Raw genomic sequence first — 20,744 nt, 5'->3', positions numbered from 1 at the left:
TGGACCGATTGAGACCATTGCAAGAAGTTCTTCCCATCTAGCTGATTATTGGTGATTATAAAGGAGGAATTAAGTTCACCTTGAGTGATTCCCTGATTGACATTCTGAGTTATTTGTGAAGTCTAAGTTTCAAACAGAGTTTCATTGACGTCACCCATGGGAGGAGGACTAAACCGGAGGGATGTTTAGGAAGGGAGATTAGAGACGAATGAGCAGGATCGAATGGATCCTAAAGCTCTGATACCATGAAGAAACTTAGGAAAAAATATTATTAATTCTGCTAATTAGTTTACACCTATAAAAAGAGGAATTCACACAAACAAGGAAAACAATCCCAAAAAAATAGTAACTTCCTAAGAATCAGTGATTGAGATTAGTTTCTATTTACAAAGGAACTCCTAGTAATAAGGTAAGTTTTCTGTCCTTAATCTTAGGAATTCCAACATCTAGACATTAGACATTGCCTTATTTTAGTATTTAGAGAACATGAGTGAAATTCTAAAAGAATATTCAATTATTTTGAACAAATAAGAAATCGCAACCCAGCACGATAGGGCACTATTCCCCGAATTGCCAAACATCGAACATTTTCTTCATTTTAAAGAGTTTTTAGAAAACATGAATGAAATTCTAAAGGACATTCGATTATTTTGAGCAAACGAGAAATTGCAAACTAGGACGTTAAGGCATGATTTCGTTGATTGCCAAATATCGGACATCGCTTTCGTTTTAAAGAATTTTTAAAGTAATAATCATAAAACTAGCTTAAAACGCATTAATTCGACTTGAAATAAAACGAAATTAATCTTAAAGATTTGGACCTTATAAAACCGAATTTCATAAACCAAGTGAAAACAATGATATGGGATAATACGCACATGAGATACAATCAATTAACGAACTAAAAATTAAGTATAACTAACCTAAAAATATAATCCGATTGCAATCATGCATGGGAAATAATTGACATAATAATACAATGGCGAAGATAATAATATAACAATTCAACATAACCAAAATAATACACACAATAATATGCCACAATAATGTACATAGCATGATATAAAATAAATAGATCATAAAAGCTAACATATGCTAGAATTGAAATATTTCATAGAAACTAGGAATATGTATATACGCATAAAAATTTGAGTTAGAACATCAAACAATAAAAATATAGAGTAAATAATATATATACTTTAACATATAAATGAATTTCAAAAATAGTATTATAAGAAGAATTTTGAAAAGAAAACTATACAAAACGATTTAAACCCAAAATTTATCGATTATATATAATATACATAAATATGGTAATGGATGTCAATATAAATTTTAAACCAATGACGTACATGTTAAAAAGTTTTAAGATAAATAGATTATATGAGTATAACCATATAAAAATATTTAAAAGAATGTATATGAACTACTAACCATGTAATATGAAACTAGTGATTGTACAACAATAATTTGAAACAAGATTTATTCATCCACAATAATTAATATTCGTGAAGTAAAAAGCTTAATATAAACAATGCATATACAAAAGGATAATAATGTAGGAAAAATATTTGAAACAAACAAAATATATAATATCAAGATTGGATTTAAAAGAAATAAAGAATATATAAAAGTAAAAATTAAAAAATATGAACATATTCAAAAGAGGATTTAAATAAGTAATTCGCTATAAATCATGTGTAGGTGTATATAAATATTGATATATGAAAATAAATATTATATAAATCTTTTAAACATAAAATTACATGAAGAAAATTTCAAAATGATTATATGATATAATAATTGAAAAAAAAGAAAAAATGTACAAAACGTTTTTTTAAATGAAATATCAAAATAGACCATACACATATAATAAAGAATATTAAAAAGATATGAAAGGTTTTTAAAAAACAAAAAAAAGTATGATAAAATAAGTTTTATATACATAAGGTTTTAACACATATGCAAATAGATTCAAAAGAAATAATATATGTGAAGTAACATAGAATTAATAAGATATATAGAATAAAATCCAACTTTATCATGAACTACATGTACTTAATAGTATATAAGAACATTTAAAGGATATATTATACAAAAAACATTTCAAAATAACATGATAAAAATCAAGCGGAATAAAAAAGAATTATACAAATCAAAGGGGTCTAATTAAAATACAATTAGAATGAATAGGCTAATTTATAAATAAAATAATCAAAAAGAGGACCAAAGTGCGAAGCGCACAAATGCGTAAGGACTCAGACTAGAAATAATCCAGCTCTCAAAACGCAGTGTTTAGGCGCAGATTAAATTGCACTCATGCGCAAATTTACAGGGCGAATTTAAAAAAAAACAAAAGAAATACAAAATAGCTGATTGAAATACAGCGCAAAAGAGGAAAGACTTATGTTGCAATTATCGCTCCCCGCAGAAACACGTGGATCCCAGGGGTAAAGGGGACGGATCGGGTCGGGCACAATCACACAGAACCGTTTTGGAGCCATTGAAATGGGCCCAAACGGCGCCGTTTTTTATTCTTTAAAAGCCTCAATCCAGGCCATATTCAGCCGAATCAAGAACCCTAGCCTCTCTCCCTAATCGTCAGCCTTAAACTCTCCCATTCCAATACTGATTCATCTTCACCAGGTAGGGTTCTTTGCGCCTGGAGGAATCTTAGCCCGAAATCCCTCCTCAACTTCGATTTCGACGAAGAAAGGAGGAGAAATCCATGGCCTGCTCGCACGGTAAGGCTCCTCTGTCACTGTTCTTTCTATATTTTTATAACAATGGTGAATGACCCAAACAGAGAACGAAACAATGCATAGAAAGCTAAAGAGATTCGGAGGAAAAAAGAAATTACCTCTGCTATTTGATTGCTTTTTTGTGTATCCTTTTTTGTATGCGTATATCGCGTTTTTTGTAACCGGTTACAAAGATTAAAAACCTTGGCTTTATAGCCGAAAAGAAAGAAAATCAAAAAAATAAAAATACAATTCTTCCGTTATTTCCCATTTGCTGCTGCTCTGTTTGTCTTTTTTTTGCAAGTACAGGAGCGTGGCGCTGGCACTAGGCGTGAGGGTGGCGTACGGCCTGTTGACGTGGAGACACGAGCGGCATTTGGGTTGTACGATAGCTGAAGGCTGCGGCGCAAGGGAGAGAAACCCTAGGGTTTCTGTTTCTAAAGTCTTTTGGGCCATTTGGGCCTTGTAACTTTGGGTCTGGGTTTATTTGTAAATGGGCTATGGGCCATTGTAGTAATTTTGGACTGATGGATTGTTAATAATATTTATTGGGTTTTTATTTCTGTATTTTTCACTTTGGTTTTTGTTTGTTTTGTGTTTGCAAGGGCCCGGGCCAAAATTGGGCCTTACACTGTTTAAATGCAAACGTCGGGATGATAGAGTTTTAAATTTGTCACCCTGTCACGACATTAAAATCCTACTCATCGCGACATTGTATCTAGATTTTAATTACCAAGGCTAGTACATCAGAGCTCATTGCAGCCTCAATTAGTGTTGTCACGACTTCAAGGTAGCTCGTCGCAACGTCAAACTTGTCTCTTCACAACATGACGTACTGACTTGGATGCCTTGATTTTGTCTTTGTTTCTCTTATCGTGACATCATATCATGTAGTCGCGACTTCACATCCTCATGTCGTGACCTCAGTTTTGGTTTAAGCTTCTCTTCAGTATCTAATTCTACATCAACTCCTACTCCTAATCCTATGTCAATTGGACTAGAGACACTTTCTTCCACATTCAAGTCTTCATTATGGTCTCCAATTCCAAACTCTTGTTGAACATCCATGTTCAACTTTTCATACTTAACAATAATAAAGTAGCCTTCATCATTAGAGTTGAGAACATCATGCTTAACCTCTTCTTTTGGAGTGTCCACTTCAAATTAACATTTGACAAGTTCCAATAACTATTCCATCTGTTTGGACATAGAGGACATGGAAATTTTGCACAAAGACATACCATCCTCCAATGCACTAACACGAGCAACAAGTGATGGGTCCTCCTCATATTTGTTCTAATCTTCACCCCAATTTGGATAGTAAGACTGGGGTTGTGGATCATTTTCATTGCATCATGGGGCATACCGATGATCTAATAATGATGAACTGTGTTTTAACACTGAGGGAGTGCCCACTTCCCAGACCATTTACAAGAGCATAATTGGAAGTCTACTGTATTTTATTGCAACACAACTGGATTTGAGCTTTAGTGTGGGTATTTGTGCACGATACTAGGCCAATCCAAAAGAGTCACATGTCAAAGGTGTTAAAAAAATCACTAGGTATGTTTATGGAACCCTAGAGCTTGACATTTAGTTTACTAAAGATAACTCGATGTGCCTAGTTGGATACAATGATGTTGATTGGGTTGGGAATATGGACGATCAGAAAAGCACTCCAAGAGGATGTTTTTACGTAGGAGGTAATCTTATGTCATGGTGTAATAAGAAACAAAGTTCCATCTCCCTTTCTACTGCTGAAGCAGAATACATTGCAACAAGGAGTTGTTGTGCTCAGTTCTTATGGATGAGGCAAATGTTAGAAACTTTGGCATTGTCCTACTAGTAACTATAGCTTATTGTAACAATACTAGTGCCATCAATGTTTCGAAGAATCCAGTGCAACATTCCAAAACCAAACCCATTGGCATTAGACATAATTTTATTTGAGAATTGGTGGAGAATGGGACAATTGAATTAAAGTATGTATCCACCCAAAACCAGTTAGTTAATCTGTTCACAAAGGCCTTAGATGCAAATAGATTTGAGAGTTTGAGAAGTTGTGTATGTATTTGACGAGCTTAAGAACATGTATCAATTAAAAAAGGCATCCACACGACTATAACAGATGTTTTTATGATGATCTTATTCCCAAGTTTTTAAGAAAATATTGAAGGGCATTATTTATATTATTTTGATACCACAGGTGAATTTTTTAATGGGAAAATCCAATTAATTTTCTCTCTCGTAAATCTCGAAAAGAGTCGTGAATTAAATAGAAAGTGATTACTTCTTTCCCTCTTTACATTGTCTTTCAAATCAACCTTGATTCTTTTCCCTATTGGATTTTGATAAACATGTCAAATTGCATATATTTTTGTGCTTAATTTGGTTTATTGATGAACTGAACCCTGCTAATTAAGTGTTTTTATGATTTAATTCTTGTCAGGGATGCAATTGATCAAAAGCAAGCTGAAAAGGGGCCAAATTAGAAAAAAATTATTAGAATGGGCCAAAGCGAAAAGATGGAGCAAGCCAAGGACTAGTCATAAATTTGACTTTGTAAAAAGCCAAAAATAGGAAATTCTATTTTAAGTTTATTTTAATTTTATTTATTTTTAATTATTATTATTTTAGATTTTATATTAATTTTCTTAAGCTATTTTTAGTAAACCCTATCTATATAAATAGGGGGTTTTAGTTCTTAGGAAATGATCCATTAATCAATTGTCTTTACATTCCTATTTCATTTTGGAATTCCATTATCCACCTTGTTTTTCTTTTTCTTAATTCAATTGAGCATTAGATTATTTTGTCTTCTTTTTACAAAATTTGTCTAATTCTCTTTGCAAATATTTTTGCTATCCATTTCCACTACCTTTTTCATATAATTTCTATCATTTCCATAACCTTCAAGCATGATTAAATTCATGCCACACTAAACCCCTTTCAGTTTTAAGTCGGTGTTAACCCCGTCAAAAACCCGTGAGTTACGAACCCGAGCTGTTTAACTCCCAACTTTCGATATTTATTATTTCTCCGGATTAAGAGTATGACTTCGTCAACTCACAAAGTCAAGACAACACTAAGTCGAAAAAGACGTCGTTTGAGTTAGCGTGGCTAGACGTACAGTTGGAATTCCGAAAGGATCGATTGTCTAATTGGTCTTCCGTGAACACATTGGCATGCCAAGTGGGGATTGTTGTTTGCTTCCGTCAAGGGAAGTAGTAACCGGATTTAAATGCCCCAACATTTGAGGGCATTGGTTCGATCTAGGCTCTTCTAGAACGCAAAGCTGCCGGAGTTCTAAATCACGAATGTTTCGTAGGTTGTTCGATCGGTAAGGGTTAGTTATAGGATGTTCCATAACTAATTTACACAAGGAAGAGTTGGTGTCCGAGGCGTCTTTGGTAGCTATAACTAGCTTATCAGAAAAGAGGAGTTCACCTAATTTCGAGGATCGGGTCAAAGACGGGAAAACTCGTGCTTAAGGCTAAGCTAAGTTTTATTGATTTTCCTTTAAATTATTTTGTTATTTATTTTTATTTCATCTTTTACTTTTTACTTTTTACTTTTTACGTTTTCTTGTGTTTATTTCAGGTTTCATATTTTATCCCCCAACGTCATGGCACGACAACCGCCTTGACACTAATCTGTCAAGAAACAAACAATTTTCGATAATTCCAGTCTCGTAGGATCGACCCTACTCCCTATACTGCTTTAATTTGCAAACTAGGTGTAGGTTTATATTGGTGGAATCGACAGCCATCAGATTTATTATTTATACTTCAATTTGATATAATTTAGCTACTTTACATAATATTATTAGTCAGTTAAAATAATTGATACGCCTGATTATTCTGGTCAAAACATTGAAGTCAATTTTTTTCTTAAAAATATCTATTCTAACTTCATGCATAAATACGTATTTTTTTTTGTGTGCGTGTGTTAGAAAGGTATTCTTAAGAGAAATTCACCTAATCATTTTAATCAAAATAGTCATGGATGTTATTTGGGCTAACTACTGCCATTTTAAAAGTGGATAACCAAATTACGTTGAATTAAAATATAAAGATTAAATCCAAAATATGAGCATAGTAAAGGGATAAAAACTGTAATTTTATCCTTACAATGTCATTAATTGATCCAAATAGTTAGCACCCTTAATAATTTCAAGCACTAATATGGATAAAAAAAAAATTATTCCAACACATCATGCCCAAATCTTTTTTTTTTTAGAGTAGTCATTTAAAAAAAAATCAATGTAAAAATCCAATTAAAATAGTCAATAACATATTAACTAGTTACTAACTAATAACATTATAAATCATATCGACCAAAAAAGTTTGAGGTCGATATTTTTCATAAAAATACCCCTTCATCATGTCAAAATAGTACAACATATATTAACGCAAAGGCCCTCCTTCTATATATAAATATATAAATTTAAATTTATGTACATAAAATATTAAATTCTAATTTAACTGTGCATAAAACATCTTAGATGTGCTGACTGAGTCTTAACTTGATCGACATAAGTATTATTGTCAATAAAAGAGGATATGATTTCGAGTGCGCTGAAACGCATTGTTCTCTTATTTATAGACTGAGGAGAGACGATAAATTAAAGATTATTATTTACATCAATATTAAAATTCTAAAATTTCAAAAATATAAAAAAATCAAAATTATTAAATTAAAAAAATACAAACTAAATCTAAAACTGTACTACCATTTCAAATTTAAGCAATAAAAGAGAATGTGTGCACGTTATAAAATTTAATTCTTCGTTATTTGGCTACTTTAAATGGTTTGACATTTCCAAATTTGACTAAAAAATAAATGCCTGGGACAGTAAGTCTCCCCGGGATTGACAATACTCATTATTTGGCCTTTTACAGATCCATAAAAGAATGTACAAAAAACAACGTGGTGCATCCATTCTTGTGTTCAATTAAAATAATGTCTTTTTGTAGTTAAAGTGAATAAAATATTCTCATACCTAAATTATTTTATGATATTTTAAAGTAAATGCAAAGGTAAAAAAACACAATTTGGCACATGAATTCTCGACTTCAAATAAAAATAAAATTGAAGTAAGGGTGAATGAGATCATTTCACACTTGAAAGGTCTAAAAAAAAAGGTAATATTTTGGCAATTTGGCACATGAATTCTTGACTTCAATTAAAAAAAAAAATTTGAGTAAGGGTCAATGAGATCATTTCACACTCAAAAGGTAACTAAACGCAATTTGGCACATGAATTCTAGACTTCAATTAAAAATAAATTTAGGATTAAAGTAAAAAAAAAAAAACAATTTGGCACATGAATTCTCAAAGTGAATGACATCATTTCACTCTTAATTATTGCATCATAATATAAAGTAATTTCAAAGGCTAAAATATAGTTGACCAAATTTAAGGATAGGTATCAATTTAAGAAAAACAATTAAGTTCAAGGATTAAAACATAAATTATTCCAAGTTTAATTCATGTGATAAATTAAATTATACTAATGAAATTTTAATTGAAATGATTAAGTTAAAATGTTAAAGAGTTTAAATTGTATATTATCCTAGATTTTATATAAAATTATAAAATTAATACAATTAACTAATAATATTAAACTTTTGCAGCTTTTATGTTTTAGGCTTTTACTTAATTAAAATAATCAACGATAAAATTAACATACCAAATTTTTATACGACACTACCATGACCATCCAAATACTAGTTAAATAATAAAATAATATACTAATCGGAGTCGAGGTCTCAAAAATTAATTCCTAATACCATTGAAAATAAGTTGTTACACTAAACCTTATCATTCAAATCTTAAAACACTCGAGGAACAAGAAAATAGGAGGGTTTAAAGCCTGAAGATAGAAATAGGATGTGAGAGAAGAGAGTGACGTAGGTCAAAATTGTTGGTAGGTCTATATGGTTGCTGCTACCAACAAATGGCACCATGCTACTAGAATATCAAAAGGATGAAGAGATTCTAAGGAAGAAATGGAAAGAATAATAAAGATAACAATTTGTAGAATTTAGCTTACTTCAGTACAGTATACGCAGCTCTATATATAGGAGAAATTAAGGTCTAACTCTTACTTAACAACTCGTTAACAAACCCTAACAAACTAACCACCTGACTTATCACTCTAACATTCACCCAGCTTCCTCAAGTGGCAACACCCGAAGAAGACTACGAAAACAACTAAATAGAGACAATGATAACGGCTTAGTAAGTATATCCGCCACTTGGTCACAGGCTGGAACTTCACCAACAATCAAGTCGCCACTAGCCACCTTCTCACGAACAAAAAACAAGTTAAGTTCAACATGTTTGAACTTAGAGTGAAGAACCGGATTAGTTGTAACAGCCACAGCACTAGAATTATCACACCATATTGTCGGTAGATCAACAGACTTGACATTCAGTTCTGCTAATAAGGAGGCTAGCTAAGTAATATCACTAGTGGCCACCGCAAGACTGTAATATTCAGCTTCAGTCGTAGAGCGAGAAACAACCGACTGCTTTTTAGAACACCACGAAATAGGAGTATGACCAAAATAGACACAGTACCCCGTAGTAGACCGCCGATCATCAAAATTAAGACCCCAATTAGCATCAGCATAACCGACCAAAGAGAGACGATCAGATCGGCAAAAAATCAGCCCATAAGAAAGAGTACCACATAGATATCGCAAAATCCGTTTTAAGGCCACCATATGAGAAGTAGTAGGTGCATGCATAAATTGACACACCCGATTAACAGCATATGCTATGTCAGGTTGAGTTAGAACAATATTCTGAAGTGCCCCCGCAAGACTGCGATATTCAGTCGGATCAGCCAGTGGTTCACCCTCATTTTTAGACAACATAGAAGAACTTACCATTGGCGTATGAACGCTTTTGGCATTAGACATAAAACTTCGAGCAAGAAGCTCTCGAATGTATTCGCTGAGACAAGTGAAGACTGCCAGAGGAAGACCTACTCACTTCAATGCCCAAAAAATAATGGAGCTCACCCATATCCTTTAAAGTAAACTCATTATGTAACTGCTGAACAAAACAATTAATTTCGTCAGATGAACTGCCAGTGACAACAATGTCATCGACATAGACAACCACATACAGCATAAACTCAGAGAAAGATCTAACAAACAAAGAAGCATCTGATTTAGAAAGAACAAACCCAGCAGACACAAAAAACTATTTTAACTTGTTAAACCAGGCACACGGAGCTTGCAGTAGACCATACAAAGCTTTTGTCAGGCGACACACAAGTCTTTCTCCATTTGAACCAGACTGAACAAACCCAGGGGGTTGCTGCATGAAAACTTCATCAGTCAAATCTCCATTCAAGAAGGCATTATTTACATCAACTTGTCATAGAGACCATCCTTCAGACACAGCAATAGACAGAATGGTTCGAATCGTGGCCGGTTTCACAATCGGACTTAACGTTTCTGTGAAGTCACAGCCAGGAACCTAAGAACAGCCTTTGGCCACTAATCGGGCCTTTCGGCGAGTAACTGTCCCATTAGGATTAGTCTTCACCTTAAACAACCATTTACACCCAATTGCTTTACGTCCAGGAGGAAGAGGACTAAGTTCCCATGTAGAGTTAGCAATTAAAGCATCGTATTCAGCTTGCACCGTTAGACACCAATCTGGATGAGCAAGAGCCTTCTTAACAGAAACGGGCTCCGACTCAACAATGTCCATAGCCAACGCCTTAGGTTTAAACACCCCAGCCTTAGACCGAGTAACCATAGCATGGGTATTAGTAGTTGAAATAGCAGGAACAGAAACTTGTGCAGGAGAAGACGAAACACCTCTAGGAGAGGAAAGATCGGGTCATGCACTAGACCCCGTTGCAGACATTGGACTGACTGGAAAAGCTGATCGAGTATCACATGGAGTAGAATGAGACACCACATGAGTCTGACTGGTTAAAGACACTCTAGTGTCAAGAACTCTACTAGGCTCAGGAGAAGAAAAAGAACGCACAACAGGAACATAGGTAGTAGTACACGGAGAAGTTAGATCACCTGATGGCGGAGCGACAGGAAACAAAAACCTGGACTCATCAAAAACAACATGTCTAGAGATAATGACCTTACCATCTGGTGTTAAACAAAAATATCCCTTATATTGCGAACTATACCCAAAAAAAGTAGACGGCTGTGAGCGAAAATCAAGCTTATGATTGACAAAAGGTCGTAGATGCAAAAAACAACAACAACCAAATACCCGAAGATAATCATAGGTTGGGGCATGACCAAACAGATTTTGATACGGGGAGTTACCCTTCAAAACTGGAGTAGGGAGACAATTAATAAAATGGACCTCACTACAGAAAGCATACCCCCAATAAGCCATAGGTAAATTAGCTTGAGCCAGAAGAGTGAGACCAGTCTCCACAATGTGTCGATGTTTACGCTCAGCAACACCATTTTGTTCCGAAGTGTGAGGACAGGTAATTTGATGAATGATCCCATGATCTGCTAGTACGGAAGCAAAAGCACGAAACTCTTCCTCCCAATCACTCTGAAATTTCTTTATAGACTTCCCAAACTGAGTAAGTATCATTTTCTGAAACTGTAGAAAACAATCCACTGCTTGTGATTTGTGTTTTAACAAATAAACCCAGGTAAATCTACTACTCATGTCAATAAACGAGACATAGTACAAGTTACCTTCACACAAAATAGATGCGGGTCCCCATAAATCAGAAACAACTAATTCAAACAATTTAGTATATTCAGTACGAGATTGTGAAAAGGGCAACTTATGAAATTTACCTTTCTGACATGTTACACAGACACGATCAAGACATTTTTTATTGAAAGAAATCTGACACTAATCAAGAACAGTCTTTACAATAGTAGAAGAAGGATGACCAAGTCTTTTATGCCACAAATCAAAAACACCATCACTCATGGAGCAATCCTGAACTGCAGCGTTGTAAGCAGACAGATGGAAAGCAACCGACTCTGTGGAAAAATGATAGAGCCCATCACGAACTTGGCCCTACAACAAGATTTCCTGTATCTGGATGTCCTTAATCACACAATAAGACGGATGAAACTCAAAGAAAACATTATTCTCAGTCACAACTTAGACACAGACAGTAAATTTTTCCAGATGCTTGGGACACATAAAACATTTGACAAATAAAGCATTTTCTTTTGTGTAGGTATAGTAGTATTCCCAATAAATGAAATCTTAGTAGAAGCTCCATTATCCATTAGAAGAGACGAATTACCTGAATACGAATTGGAGGTATGAAGATTGGAGGCATTTTGACGTACATGGTGAGTAGCTCCAAAATCTGGACACCACAATGTGCTCCTAACCGGTAATGGCACATATGAGTCAATGTTATTAAAATTCGAACCATAAACAGTAGCATCAGAATAGTCAGAGGTATGTAAACCAAAAACTCGATGGGGTATACCAACAAATTGAGACGAATCGTACTGAGACGAGTCAACATCGAACACACGAGCACGTGATTTTTTTCTGCCACGGAACCTCAGGCGCGGTGGGTGACACAGACGGATCAAGATGAACAAAATTAACATTGGGCCTGAAGGAGTAATGGCCATCATCCAAACGAGGCCTGGCAAAACTATTTGGCCCAAATTAGGAGCTGCACTAGTTGGCCCACGCACATGAGCATTCATGCCCTTGTCACCATCACCAACATTGAGGCTCATAGAAGGAGACCCAAACTGGCCACCACCATATGCATAAGGTATACCAACATTCGGTCTAGTATTATTCAGCCCAAATGGCACATGAATAGCATGCGGCCCACGTGAAGCCATAGTATCCATCCCCAAAGTCGGTTTATCAAAAAAAGGCAGAGAACAATTTTGACAAGCATTACAATTTTGACCAGCATTATAATTTTGACCAACAGTATAACTTTGACCATAGCCATGAAACATACCAGAGACCATCCCACATTGTTGCGCCACCGGCGATTGTTCCTCTCGATGATACTGGTAATAGCAATATTGAGTAAGATGCCCATACTGACTAAAAATTTGGCACTGAAGCCGAGGACGAAAACCACGGCCACGGCCACGGATCGACAAACGTCTACCACGAGAAGAGCCATCTTCCACGAGTGGCGATGATCCTTCAACATAGTGCGCAGCAGCCACCACCTCTTGAACTGATTGACTCTGCCGGGTCTCACACTCAAGCAAGGCATCAACAAGCCGTTGAAATGGTAACAGAGTCGAAGAAAGCGAGGCCAACGATAAGACTCCCTCAAAATCGGAAGAAAGATTTGCAAGTAAAATCGCCGAATATTTAGCCTCCAAAATTGAAGAACCAGATGCTGCAAGAAGAGCACACAAACCTTTAATCTTGTCAACGTAAGATCGAACAGATAAGCTACCTTTCTTGAGCGAATGAAGCTCATACAGGAGCTGAGACTGCTTTGTGCTCATGTTAACCGCAAACAAGCTAGTAGCCAAGATCCACACATCACTCGCAGTCCGGACGTCCGTGAAGGAGGACAAAAAAGAAGGATGGATGGTAGAAAGCAGCCATGAAGTGAGAAGATTGTCTTGTTGAGTGAAGACCAAGGCAGCTGGATTTGAAATAAGAGATCCATCTGGAGCTTGAACGAACCTTGTCGGCGCAGTCAAAGAATCATCAAGAAAGCCAAGCAAATCGTAACCAGTAAGGATAAAACGAACCTGCTGTTGCCACTGAACAAACGATCATTTATCCAGCTTAACAACCTCATGTCTAGGAAACGAAGCAACAACCCGGTCACCAGTGAAAACAGAGCTTCCATGCTTAACAGAGTCAGAGTCAGCGGAATGCGTGACAGCCATGCTCGAGAATCACCGAGGCTCTGATACCATGCTAGAATATCAAAAGAATGAAGAGATCCTAAGGAAGAAATGGAAAGAATAATAGAGATAACAATCTGTAGAATTTAGCTTACTTCAGTACAGTATACACATCTCTATATATAGGAGAAATTAAGGTCCAACTCCTACTTAACAACTCGTTAACAAACCCTAACAAACTAACCACCTGACTTATCACTCTAACACATGCAATCTCAATTTATTGCATTTAGTGGGTCTATATGGCTGTAGGGTCCAAAAAAATGTCACTAAGCAATCAAATATTAGGGGTTAGGAAAAAAAGGATAATGTTAACACACACCTACACTACATCTTTTTTAACCATGGTGGCATGGATGATGCATGAACCATGCATGGATGGTCATATTAGTCACTTAAATTGGATTTTTTTTTTTGGGGGGGGGAAGCTAGGGAAATGGTTTATAACATATATTACCCTAAATGAATAATTTTATTTGTATTAAACAATTACATTGGTTGACATATTATATTATGTCAACTTTTGCTACCATTATCAGGAATAGAGTAATACAATAGAATAAAAATAAATTACCATCCCTAGTCTGCTTAGTGCATTGGATTTTTCATCCATGATCTAGGCAAATCCAGGATCAACAAACTACATCTGCAAAGTCAAGCTCGTTGTTAGGATTAACAGGTATGATAGCCAAGGAATCTTTAACAGGATCAGCTCTACCTTGCCCTTTCCTTTGGTTTCTACCTCGACTATAGTCATTTGGCCCTGTCCCAATGTTTCCCTTGACATGTTATCCTATCTCATAATCCGTTCATAGATTCCTCCCTCCTTGAACTTGGCTTCTGATAATAGGTTGGTCCCACACTTCCATGTTCCTCATCTAATATTTTAAAACTAGATTATCAATCCAAGAAAATGGAGTCTCTCTTGAAAAAGACGTGTATGGTTTACCATTGTCCCTACACCATTCTATGTATGTCTTAAAAAGATGCAAAAATTATCATCCTTGATCAATGCAACCTGTGGCCTATGTTGGAGACGATTTCTTCAATATGTCACGTGTTGTACAAATTTAATGACTCAATTATGTTCTCACCCCAAACACAAATCAGTGGGTTCATAGTCATCCATGTTCTCTGGATTTGTTAGGATCATCTTGAATTGTTGTAATATTTTATTTGACTAATGTCACTCGACGCAAGAACTGCATGTAATGGGTGTGCAAATGGTAAAAACACAGCTCTGCACATGTGCCTCTAGTAGTAGTATGGTTGCAAGCTCTTTTGCTTGGTACGACATCCACAAAAAATTGTAAAGTAAATATTGAATTTAAATTCCATTATCCAATGATATTACTTAATGTAATTGAACTTAGCCTAGTAGAACACAATTAATCGAAACACTGGATTCCCTATCAATTGTTTCTAATATCAATGCCTAACTATCCTTCTAGTATGTCATATGGTCACATTGCTCAAACCACCAATTAAATTACAAAATGCTTCTACAAATATCAAACATTTAGAAAGTAATAGATTTTAAGAATTAGGTTCTATTTTTACCATCTAGCTAGAGGGTAACTAAGAGGTTTAAAAGGTATAGACACAATGAGCAAAAGTCGATACTACCCTCACAGCTGTAAAATCACAAGACAACCATTCACTTCCTTATTCCCTACTCTACACCTTGTGCACAATACCTTGTATAGGCAAGCCAAAATGGCAAAGCTCAACCATATGTAATAGCCGTCTGGAAATTTTATAACAACAAGAGGTACATGGTATGAACTAAAGTTGGCAAACTTTTTTTTTCCATATGCACACATTTGATTAGTAGGCATTGGTTTCTCCAAGAGAAGCTCAAAACCCTTCTTCACTAGTATCATTTCCAAATACTTGGCTATTTGGGGCTTAGGATAGAATGTAAAAGACTATTTATTTTGGTGTTTGTGAAAAACTAACTAGTTTAATTGCCTGTTTACATTTTTTTAACAATCTAATTATATATTCTAATCATATCTACCTTATTTAACACAATGCTTAGAATTGCCCATAACCCCTCCACAACCCATAAATAGGAGGTTAATGCGTTTCAACGCACTCGAACCCACGTCCTCCTGCATTGGCAATAATGCCCATGCCAATCAAGCTAAAACTCAACTGGGGCTTGTTTACATATTTTAAAATTACGAGGTCCTGTTAAGAATTTTAAGTGAAACTCAACATTCACTAGTGTCGACTTCAATTGATCTTTTCGTTAAATTTTAATAAAATTACATTATCCCTTTTTAAAAAAAAATTATTCACAACCCGACACTAGAAAATGTCAAGTTCATGGTTACATATTATCCACCATGAACTCGAAACCCATAAATATAGATTCAATAATTATATCATAATATAGATACTAATTGTAAGGTCACATTGAAAACTTGAAGGGGTTAATACCAACTCAACACCGAAAGTATCCCTAAAAACATATTGTTGAAAAATTACTATCCTACAAACTTATAATATTAAAATATTTGATACCTATGTCAGCGGAATCCACGTTTTATCACGTTCCTTCTTTTTTTCCCCCAAATCTTGTCAACGTGTTTCCCCGGTAAACAATGAAGAGGGGTACAAAGTATAATTGATTTTGGCCTTGGGTCCCTAGCGTGTTTTGAAATTCAATGAAATTTTCTTTAATCGACAATAAGGGAACAACTTTAATTTCGAGATGTTTGAACTGACTCATGCAAGAATTAAATTAAATTAAATTAAAGAATATTTGGTGTTTATATTAGCCCATTTTCCTTTTTTTTATCTCAATCAGTCGAAACACGACAAAGACAGGTAACAAAACATGACAAACAGCACTCTCCCCATTGCATGTTCTCATCACTATATAAACCCTACAATCCTTAGTAAACACATCACACATCAAACATCAAAAAGTAGTAGTACTTTCATATATTCGACAATGGCTCGCCCTACCCCAGTCTCACCCTCATCAGAAACATACCAGCAACCGATGAGGGATGAGCATTGGATGCTCGACGATGACAAGATTGAGCAAATTCGGTCGAGTCATGTCTCCGATGGTCATGTTGTTGATGTTAAACCAATTCTTCAAATCACTGGCAAAGTTTTGCTTCATACCATGAATGTAAACTTTGATAACCTTAAGATTTCATGATATTTATATTCCAGAAAATGGAAAGATTTTCAAGACAATGCTTTGGGTTTGTTTTGTCTTGTAGGGTGGATCGGGGCACATCGATGCATTTGACGATCAGACCATCTTGTCTGCCGTTGATGGCGCGCATGATGCAGTAAACAAAATCTGCAGCGAGGTTATTCGGCTGTTTTATTTTGCTTTCGGAATCTCGATCGTTTTCGAAACCGAAAAATAACGATAGTAACATAAGTCGATGTTTTGTAGCTATCAAGCAGGTGTTCAGGAGGAGAGGATGCTCATGCAACGACAATGGCGATCTTCAACATGCTTTCAAGCTATTCATGGGGTGCAAAAGTGGTGCTAACATTAGCAGCTTTTGCAGTGAAATTCGGAGAGTTTTGGCTGATCTCTCAGCTTTGCACTTCCAACTCATTGGCCAAATCAATGGCTCTCCTCAAGCGACCCGACATTTTAGAGAACTCCCCAACATTGAAACCCTACTTTGATGCACTCAGCAAGCTCATCAATGCGATGATCGATGTAACCGAGTGCATTGTTGAGCTTACTGAGCTACCTTCTAAGTATATTCCCATCGATGAGCCACCATTGTCGACCACCATGGCTCATATCTACTTCGCTACCTACCGGATCATTTGGAGTGTTGTCGCTTGTGCTAGGCAGATTACAGGACTCGTAGGGATTAGACATGAGTGAGTCATGAATTTCCTATGTGCTCAATTAGACAATATGATGACATTAAATTTACCAACAATTAAGTCTTTTGTTTGAATTATCTTAGGTTCATTACACGGACTTTGGACGCATTGGACCTATCAAGCTTGGCACATAAATTTCGCAGCATACATGAATACCTTCAATTTCAATTACGTCTTTGTAATGAGCATATGAGTGAGTCCATCCTTGACGAAAACTCTAGAAATATAAACCCTATATATATACATTTCTATAGAAATTTAAGTATGATTGTAATGAGATGCAGATGAGAAGATGCTAATGGAAGCTTTGGAAGACTTCAAGCGCACCATTGAAACACCTCAAGTGGACAACTTGAAGATTCTCCAAAACATCTTCGGCAAGGAAGAGAACCTCTTTAATCCAGACAAGACCAAGGTCTGTTTAATTCCATGTTCCAAGTTTCAACCATGTTTTAAAATTCATTGGATTGTATATTAACTTTGTTGGTATAATTTAACAGGTTTCTATCAATGTCTTGAGAAGAAAGCATGTTTTATTGCTTATTTCGGATCTTGATATCTCCCAAGAGGAGATTCGGGTTCTTGAAGTTGTTTACAAAGAAAGGGTTTCATCTGGGCGTAATTATGAGATCATATGGCTCCCAATTGTGGACAAAACAGCTTGGAATGATGGTTGTCAGAAAATTTCGAGCCTGCAATCAATTATGTCATGGTATACTGTCAGCCACCAATTTTCCATTAAACCAGCAGTTATTAAATACATAAGGGAAGTATGGGGTTTCGTTAAGAAACCAATTGCGGTGACATTGAATCCACAAGGAAAGGTTTTATGCCCAAATGCACTCAACATGATGTGGATGTGGGGAAATTCAGCTTTCCCATTTAGCAGCGAAAAAGAAGAAAGTATTTGGCAAGCTAGAGCTTGGACATTTGAGCTTCTCGTTGGTCGCCTTGAACCGAACTTATCTTCTTGGGTACATGAACATCCCCTTTTAACTTTAATTTGTACGTGTATATCAATTAATATGCTTAATTTATTTTTGGTTTTGTGTTGTTATAATCAGGTGAGCCAAGAGAAAGTGGTTTGTTTCTATGGTGGTGTGAAAATGGAATGGATCGAAAGTTTCACTACCGCAACAAAAGGGGTTGCAAAGGCTCTCGATATTGGCTTAGAAATGGTTTATGTTGGGAAGCAAAATGCAAGGGAACGAGCGAAAAAGGTTACTGGTTTAATCATAGAGAAGCAACTTAGCCATGCTTGGCATTATGACAATGTGTGGTGCTTTTGGAACCTATTAGAGAACATGTTGAACTCAAAAGTCCACCAAAGAAAGACCAATGCAACCGATGGTATAATGCAAGAAGTGGCAACTATGCTTGGATATGACGATAGTAAAAATGAATGGGCTGTGTTCTTCACCGGATCGGGTGAAATGGTGAGCGCCAATGGAGAGAAAGTGCTTAGCTGCATGAAGAGCTTTGATCAATGGGGAAAACTTTCCAAGCACATGGGTTTTATCCCAGCACTTCGTAAGCATTTGGAAGGGATTATGGAGGACCATCATTGCACTCGCCTTCTCCTTCCGGGTAACGGTGGTAGAATTCCGGAGAGGGTGCAATGTGCTGAGTGTGGTCGTGCGATGGAGATGTATTTCTTGTATCGCTGCTGTGTTGAGTGAAGTAAAGAAAGGGAAAAAAGATGGTGTTGGGGAGGTTTGTTTGGTATTATGATATGATTATCAAATCTAGAGTCGACGTGTTTGCTAGGTTTTCCAAGAATGTTTAGGGCTCTTTTAATATCCCACACTGGTTAGTGAAGAGCCTTACCTAAATTTATCTAATTGTTTGTGTTGCATTAATAGTTTGCGTTGTAAGACTACTTCCCTAAATAAAGTGTTCTTTTGATTTTATGCTTTCTCTTTTAAATAATGAGCTCCAAACACCATGACTTAGTTTCTAAATTTTAAAATATATTAATTATATTTGGCTGATATTAAAATTAATTTTACCATTAAATTTTAAAAAAAAAAATGAATACGATACAAGTATTAGTTTTGAGGTTTGTAGAAAAATTTTGAATGAAAAATCGAATGAGAGGGAAGGGGACGGTTGAGTGTTTAAATAGGCAGTTATTGCTGTTTTTGCTTCTTTTAGTTCCTTTCTTTTTTTTCAAATAGGTCTTTATTTTAAATTAGAGTTTATTTTCTTAATTATTTTCAAATTCGGTTTCATTTTTAAGATCTGTTTTAATTTAATTAATTATCAAGGTCCTAATTTCAATTTTCACACTTAAATTTTTAATTCTGATTATTATTTTAATATTTTATTTAATTATTAGCTACGATTCTTATTTTGGTATCCGACTCAAACACTTGACTACTAATCCGATTTGTGGGATGTTACAAGTTCTATATTAACACTCGAAATTTCTTATTTTATTTATTTCTAAAAATTCTCTAATATTTTTAACCTGACATAACGTTGTAACCAGCTCCAAGGCATAAAGCGGATGTTACACTTATTTACCAACATTTCACTTTGATTGTTAATATTATATTATATTTGACTATTTTAACCACTATTGAGAAGGGATTGTGACTAATATTTAACATGTTAATAAGTCTCGAAAATCTTTATATATTTGATATACTTGTATAGATTGATGAACTTTAAAAAAAAAAAAAAAAGAGTACTATTTTTCAATAAGGAGCATTATTTATGAGGGTGCATTTTGGCAATAAAAGTATATTTGTGATTGGTTACAACCTTAGTTCTCACATGGAAGAATTTAATAGTGAGAAGTTAAGCATTTAAAGTACAAAAGTGAAGATTCTTTATCGGGGTATATTAGAATTAAGATCATTGGTTGTATTGATTTCAAAGATAGTAGATTCATCTCACTGAACGAGACTCCACAAACATAGAGAATATTGTAATTCGGTTTGTGTTATTCTATTTTCTAATATGCGATATGATTTTGGTTAAATTAATTGCTTGAGAATAAAATAAATCAGTATGCGATTATTAATATTTGATTAGTAATTGTGCTATGAAAATTATTAGTTTTGTTTTTATTATTGCTACTGCATCTTGCTATATGACTTAGTTAATTCATGTGTTGGATTGATTGATTAGTGGTCGAGTTATAAGTTATGTTTGAGCTTCTAAAATGGTTGAGTTTAAGTGTATTTCACTAAAACATTTGGACATGTCTCTTGTGAAACATACAAGTTTATGTAACTAC

General features: G+C 35.2%; 1 protein-coding gene across 1 annotated transcript; it reads left to right on the top strand.

Moving 5' to 3' along the window:
* The first annotated feature begins 16,544 nt into the window (after window positions 1-16,544).
* On the top strand, window positions 16,545-19,499 carry LOC108481500 (protein SIEVE ELEMENT OCCLUSION B-like). Its single transcript, XM_017784626.2, has 7 exons — window positions 16,545-16,772; window positions 16,867-16,959; window positions 17,049-17,494; window positions 17,584-17,693; window positions 17,785-17,915; window positions 18,001-18,474; window positions 18,565-19,499. The coding sequence occupies exons 1-7, from the start codon at window positions 16,587-16,589 to the stop codon at window positions 19,177-19,179; spliced, it is 2,055 nt and encodes a 684-aa protein (XP_017640115.1). The 5' UTR covers window positions 16,545-16,586; the 3' UTR covers window positions 19,180-19,499.
* The last annotated feature ends 1,245 nt before the right edge of the window (window positions 19,500-20,744 follow it).

The sequence above is a fragment of the Gossypium arboreum genome, chromosome 1 (assembly GCF_025698485.1).
Source record: "Gossypium arboreum isolate Shixiya-1 chromosome 1, ASM2569848v2, whole genome shotgun sequence".
Taxonomy (NCBI): Eukaryota; Viridiplantae; Streptophyta; class Magnoliopsida; order Malvales; family Malvaceae; genus Gossypium; species Gossypium arboreum.
Note: the sequence above shows the minus strand (reverse complement) of the source record. Positions and strands in the feature narration are given on the sequence as shown.